This window comes from Amphimedon queenslandica, unplaced genomic scaffold (assembly GCF_000090795.2).
Source record: "Amphimedon queenslandica unplaced genomic scaffold, v1.1 AMPQUscaffold_13309, whole genome shotgun sequence".
NCBI classification, from domain to species: domain Eukaryota; kingdom Metazoa; phylum Porifera; class Demospongiae; order Haplosclerida; family Niphatidae; genus Amphimedon; species Amphimedon queenslandica.
In genome coordinates this window covers 4,502-11,427 of record NW_003546455.1, presented here as the reverse complement: position 1 = coordinate 11,427, position 6,926 = coordinate 4,502, and the positions used below count along the sequence as shown (strand labels likewise).

Sequence of the window (6,926 nt, the reverse complement as noted above, 5' to 3'; positions counted from 1 at the left end):
CTAGCAAAAGGATGTTACCATAGTGATAAGGGTAACACTTCATGATATTAAGCCTGCTTGGGGTCTTTCGAAAAAAATCTTCAATTAGTTGATTTTGTGGAATTTTTTTCTGCACGTCTGGAAATGTTTTTCGGAAAAAATCCAAAACATCATTTGGTGTTTTAATATTTCTAGAGTGCGAGAGAGGAGTATATAATATGATATTGAAACTATTCCCTTTATTAGGTAGACCAACCATCATCACTTCACCTAGTTGCCATATATGAAACATATCTGGATATGGTAGGGCAGACTCTCCATTTTGTGTTGGAGGAAGGTACAACTCATGATAAACCTCGTCCAATATGTTCTGCTGATAATATGACATTGATCCCAGTATACTTTTACGCACAGAAGAATTGAAACCATCACAGCCAATTATAAATTTAGCTTTTACTGATTTTTTATTATTACTCCCCTTTTCTCCTCCTTTTACGTTAAAGTGTAACGTTTCGTTTTTATGCTCTATATTAATTAATTGATGCTGATAAAAAATTTTGACATTTGGATTCTCTTCTAATCTTTTCAAAACCAATTCACTCAATAGTCTCCTATTTATGGAGTGTATTGCTCCTTTCTTTTCATTGCCAAGGTAAAACTCTACTTTAGTCTTACCCCCACTATTAGGCAAGTGTATGCATCTACCATAGTATGGAGCTGCCTCTTTTAGCACTTCATCGGAGATACCCATTCGTACCAGTGCGTCTATTCCGCGGTTGGAGAGAGAAAAGTTTATTGCTCTGCCCAGACTTCCATTTAGGCCTTTGTTTCTCGACTCATATAAATGAACTCTGATACCGCGCTCTCCCAATATGTATGCCATTACTGGACCCACTATACCACCACCAACCACAGCCACAGGGACTTCTTCATCTTCCAACTGGTGCTCAAACTCCATATCTATAGACGCCGGCTTCACTCTCGTAAAAATTAATTTTTCTGGTCTTAACTTTCTGCGATTTTAATGATTTGTTGAGGCGTCTATACCAGGTGTAAAATGAGAGCAAATTTCTGGCAAGTTGGCATAATGAACTTCATAGTAATTTTGTAATTAATTTTTATACACATCATACAGTGATGAAATTATTACACCATGGCTTCATGCATTTTCATTAAAAAGAAATTTCATGAATAAAGGACATAGAATCCAGCTAGTTTGGCCTGCATGGTTGACTATATTCATTGTATTATTATTATTATTATTCATTGTATTGATGTAACGGTTCTTGTAATATCTTGCTGAAATCTTTAAAGTCCTACCAGAAATTAATAAATTGATCAAGAAGCTGTTCTCCTATAAATGATAATGGGAAAGAAAAAGTCATTACAGAGGGTTGGTCATGACTATCCATTACAAAACTATCATCCAAAATATTTTTACATCTATAATGCTTTTGGTAAATGCATACAGTGAATTAGAAAAAATAATTATTATCATGAGCATCATACCAATTCTGTGTCACTTTATTGTGTTTAGATTTTCAATTGGAGGATGCAATGTGAACCTAGCTTTATTTTTGTTACGTATATGTAGTCTATAAATCCCTGTTGTAATAAATGGCACAGTCATGCATATGCATGCCGCTTGACACATGCATGTAGAAAGCTTAACTGATTCTGATCATTTTGAAATTGTACGGATGTACTTTTATAGCAACAAAGAATTGAGTTCTAATAAAGAACTATATCTAGGATACACTCGTATCACAGGTGTAGAAAAGGCAAATTGAATGAATTGATTGAATAAAGCTACTAACACATGTATACCATGCATCCACTTGGACACTAAGTCTTATATCTACTATAATGGTGACTTTCTGTCGCAAGAATATTTCCCAAATTTTGTTATTAACGTATGTGAAAATTTTTTTAAATAGAATGAAGACCAAACACTATGATTCATTAAAGTAGCTGGTACTGATTGTTGTAACTTAGAAAGTATTATTAACAACAAAACTAACTATAACTGTTCCACTACAAAAAGCAAAGTGTAAGACCTTAAGGCCCCCATACACTAGGCAACATGTTGCTAGCAACATTTGTGGTTACTTTGATCTTGTAAGCAACATGTTGCTAGAATAGAAATCAGTTCTATTTTTGCAACATGCTCAAAAGATCAAAGAAACCACAAATGTTGCTAGCAACAAGTTGCCTGGTGTATGGAAGGCTTTAAGTACACAGACAATTAACAATGTACAGGATGTGGTTTACAAAAATTACATAACTGTACAGACTAATTAAAATCACATAAACCTAACACTAAATAGTTTACTACACTGATAAATGAGCATAAAATACTTTTGATAAAAAGATTAGTGAATCTAAATAAAATTCTCAGAACTCTCTATAGCCCTTATCACATATATGATGGTTTTGTAGTGTAAAAGTATATCTCTCATGAAAAATTTTACTGAGCTACATGTGTTACTGACCATTTCAACTGTTTAGAAATTTAGTTAAGATGCTTCAGCCCTTGAGTTCAACACCAGCCTCTTTCTGTAAGCTTGATGAGGCAGAAGAAGTTTATCAGTCCTTTTATTCATAACACCTTAACTTATTTTAACTATTCTATTTTTGCAATTAAATTTTGTTGAAAATTAATTACAGCAAAAAATTAATATTGCTCTAAATAAATTCATTCTTTGATTGCTTTGCATCTAAGCCATAATCCTGGAACATTTAAATTAGGTTTATTAGAAGCAGCATCAAAAATGACAGTCAGCAATGTGAAATCAATGCTTAGCATAATAATGTGTATAAAGAATCCTTGCAAAACAAAGTAGCCAAGAGTATCAATAATCAGACCAGTAACATATGTTACTAATGAGTAGGCAGCATTGTAGCTACTATTCAGAATACCAAATGCTGTGGCCATGTTTTCTTTATCTATTAAGAAAGCAGGCAGAGCCGTGAATGAAGGTCCGCTAAAAGTGTATGAAAGAGAATAGAATACTCCAGCTACGAATGGAAAGTAACTCTCTCCGTTACTGAACATGAATATTAATAAAGCTGGGAGAGCTGTTGTCAAAACAAATGACAGTAACCAAAGTAAATGGAAGCCAGTTTTAGTGATTAGAATTCCAGCAATTGGTACGAGTATGAGTGCACTGCCAAACAACAAACTATTGGCTAAATTTGCAACTTCCATTGATAGGCCATATTTCTGTATGAAAAAATCTTGTCCAATCCCGACAAATGAAAAAATGACAGGAAAATATGTCACATTAATAGCTGTAGTCAACCAGAATAATAAAGAAAATTGTTTAAAATCATTCATAGTGGTTCTTTTCAGATTTTTCAGCTTTAAAGGTTGTTCAATTACTTTCTCTCTTTTGCAGTCCATGCCAAATACTATTAAAGAGAATGCTAGCCCAATTATCATTAATCCAGCAGCAGTGAGTAGTGTGACTCCTAGTCTAAAAGTAGGACTATGAAATATTGTGAGACTGTCGTATATTAACTGAGGAAGAAGTATAGCTAATGTTCCTCCTATTCTACTGAATCCAATATCAATTGAAATGGCAAGTGATAGGTCCTCTTTAAACCAAATCGCTTTAAAAGCATGATCAATCACTGTGACTAACTCATTTCCAGCTCCAATAAAAAAACGTCCAGCCAACATAATGTAGTAATTATTGGCTATTCCTCCTATACCCCATACAATCTGACCCAGTAGGACACAAACGACCATAATGAGTAGCCCGAGTCTCAATCCCACTAACCTATCTATTAGTATTCCTCCTACTAAGCAAAGGAATATGTTAGGCCATGCAGTAACTGAGAAAAGTAGATCATATTCTGCAGTAGTGACTCCCATCACTTTAATAATGGTGTCTTCTATTCCACTTGGTAACTCAAGACAATAATTGGACAATAGACGTACAGAAGAGAGAAAGGACAGGAAGAGATACTTGTAAGTCCAATGTGTGCACCAACTTGACGTAAGATAAAGGTTTTCTCCACTCATAACTCAGGTCAAACAACAGTCCATATGCAAACATGTACAATGAGATAGGTGTGGTGTATTGTAGACTTAATAATAGTACTTCAGCTATGCCAATTGAAAAGCCAGCCAATTACACCATTAACACCCAATGTATGTATATGGCCTCACTAACTACATGTGTGCACTATTACTGTACATACTATATCAGGTTACTACTAACAAGATGTTGGCACAATAGTTTATTACTATGAATGATGGCCATGCATGCAATTAAATCTATACAACTTGATCTTAGAATAGAGGCAAGTGTTTCTAAAAGTCCATGATCAATAACTAGAATCTATTAGACTTTATAGCACAGACATTACAAAAATGTATTAACACAGAATTACAGTTAGGAGCCTCATTTTCCTAGACAAGTAACATGTAGGTAGTACCCAGAGGAGGTTCAATGGGGTCAAAAGGTCACTTAATTAGCATCACGTGAGCCCTTATTAGAAATGGGACACAGTTTTTGACCCGTGTACCCGTAGTTTTTATTCCTCAAAATGGTTTCCAAAAGCATTTTAAGAAACTTGACCTTATTAACGTCCATGTACCCCACTTAATTTCTTTATGAGGCATAAGGGAATACTAGTTATCATAGCCGCCATGTTTGTGAAAGTATGCCAAATATTTAATTATTTTGATGAAATTATTTTCTGTAAAGACTTCCTGTTGAACCTTCTCTGGGTAGTGCCACTTGTTCCCAATAACCATGCAGCTAATTAAATGTCATACATGTACATAAGTACATAACCTACATGAATAGACATTTTACTTTTATAAAAAATATACTATGACTACTGCTGTTGATATTTCACAATATAGTGAATCACATAATGATATAAATATTGTTGTGTTGTGTATAGGTATGCCATGCTGACATAAGTGTAACAATGTAACCAAAATTAATTAATTAATTACTATTAAACTATTGATAATAATGTATGTGGGAGTTAGGTATATAAGGAGAAACATTGGTAGTGAACTGGTTGTATTTAGTTATTTGTTATATTCGAGTTTCGATTATTATCATTGTCAATTGTTACTGGGCAAATCAGCTGGCACTGTAACATAAGTGATATTTACTTAGCAAAACATTAAAGTGGTAACATTATTTTTTATAGGGTAATGAACAATGACAAATCTAAGGTCAGATTTTAGTAAAAGGAACAATGGAATAAGCAGTAACAAATGTACATGGAGCAAAAGGACCAGTGGTGAGAGGTAAAGGTAACAATATAAACAAGGTAACAGGGATAACAGGGTATTCGGCACCATACAACATATGCTTTTCCTTGATACAGAGGTGTCATCATATCAGAAGTATTTTATACTAACATTTATTAATTGAGATATTACAAAATATTCTCACTATTGGCCTAAGGGGAAAAATATCGCTAGTAAATTAAGTACAATTGTACCTTTTACAAACTGCACCTTGAGTCTTCCCTCTTTGTTTAGTATTTACTTCTGTTCCTATTTTTTTTCAAACCCTTTCAAAAACACTAGCTCCTCAAATTGAGTCAAATACCTAAATAAAATTATATTTGATTTATTAAATGAATTTAAAGTGAATATTAAATTAACAATCAAATTGGAGATGCCTATTTTAAAAGCACAAAATTACCATAATTTCTATAAATAAAAATTGATTCAAATTATTTGGGAAGAAAAGTAGTCAAATTAATTATTTGACACAAAAATTATCCTTACCACATGTTTCAACTTCATCTTGGCTATATAGCAACGATTGGCAGGTAAGCAGCAGCTCACCACGCATAACATAACACACATTCACTGCACCACCATGCTGTCTATAAATTCATAGAAATAATTGGCTTGCCTTAATTTAACATTGATGATGAATTTTATGGGAAATTACAGTATCTGTGCTATGCATGCATAATAAGTGTGACAGAAGGGTGTGGCTACTTTCTAAGCAAGTTTAGTCAAGGCTCAAGATTACTTTTACTTATTTACCTATTATTTTTTCATTTACTTTATTATCTATTCCAAGATATTATGTGAGCAGTAGACTATATATGACTGAATCACTGATGGATGTGAGTTAAGTAGTATCATAACTTTATGATGATAGTGTTGACTAACATTTAAATGAGTGCCACAATATTTAATTACCTTTTAAGTCCACTTTATTGAATTAACAAGCATCATAATAAATTATAGTGACAAAAATGAATATGCGAGTACATGATCTGATCATAAATGTGTTTTTGTATCGTAAAAGTTTGAGCAAAAGCTAATTTTTAAAGTCGCACAAAATGTTATTATGAATGATACAGGCAAGTAGACTATTTTGTCAAAAATGGCCCTAAGGGAGGATTCTCTATTTTTATTACATTTTATGAATTATGATTCACACACAGTTTTATGTTGAGTAGAAACTTTGAGCAGATTCAAATTAAAGTTGGATTATTTATAAATTTTAAAATGTACATGTATGTGTTGTAGCTTGTTAGCACATGAAGTGCTGTTTAGTTTGCTTAGCATGTTTAGTTTGCTTAGGATACTTTTTGGAAACTTTGAGGTATTCCGTTTATATCTTTATATGTATTGTATGTTTCATGTCCTATGTAGGTCTTTTGCATCTACAGATTCTCCCAAGCACCAACAAGGGACAGATGACATCTTCAAGCAATAGAATAATATCATGGAACTCATTATCTCCATACTATACTAATGGTGATGGAACCAAGTGCAGAACACTGTGAGCATACATTATGACAGCATGTTTCTTAAGATGTGTGTTAATACTATCATACAACATGTACATGTATACTTCTGCATGTGCATGCACTTGTACTACTGATAGTACCGTATAGTATGAATTTTGGGGAGAACTAATTATTTTTGCAACTAGGCCCTTATTCAAGGA

The 6,926-nt window shown here is 33.2% G+C and overlaps 2 protein-coding genes and 1 long non-coding RNA gene across 3 annotated transcripts in view; all 3 read right to left on the bottom strand.

The window, feature by feature from the left end:
* LOC100635488 (kynurenine 3-monooxygenase-like) overlaps positions 1-944 on the bottom strand; it is a 7,000-nt gene extending 6,056 nt beyond the window's left edge. The window contains exon 1 of the mRNA XM_019998684.1: positions 6-944. Within this exon, the coding sequence (XP_019854243.1) occupies positions 6-937 (932 nt within the window). The 5' untranslated portion in view covers positions 938-944. The remainder of the gene's footprint in view (positions 1-5) is intronic.
* A 201-nt stretch (positions 945-1,145) lies between these two features.
* LOC109583374 (uncharacterized) lies at positions 1,146-2,594 on the bottom strand. The gene is made up of 2 exons (XR_002185501.1): positions 2,472-2,594; positions 1,146-1,333 (listed from the first exon to the last, which is right to left on the bottom strand). It is a non-coding gene; the product is annotated as an uncharacterized LOC109583374 (long non-coding RNA).
* Positions 2,595-2,674: 80 nt separating this feature from the next.
* LOC100635359 (major facilitator superfamily domain-containing protein 1-like) lies at positions 2,675-4,006 on the bottom strand. Its single transcript, XM_003387918.1, has one exon. The coding sequence runs from the start codon at positions 4,004-4,006 to the stop codon at positions 2,675-2,677; it is 1,332 nt and encodes a 443-aa protein (XP_003387966.1).
* Between the last annotated feature and the right edge of the window lie 2,920 nt (positions 4,007-6,926).

What these genes read in the sequence shown, in the direction of transcription:
- LOC100635359 (XM_003387918.1), bottom strand. Translation starts at nt 4,006, where the DNA reads ATGAGTGGAGAAAACCTTTATCTTACGTCAAGTTGGTGCACACATTGG.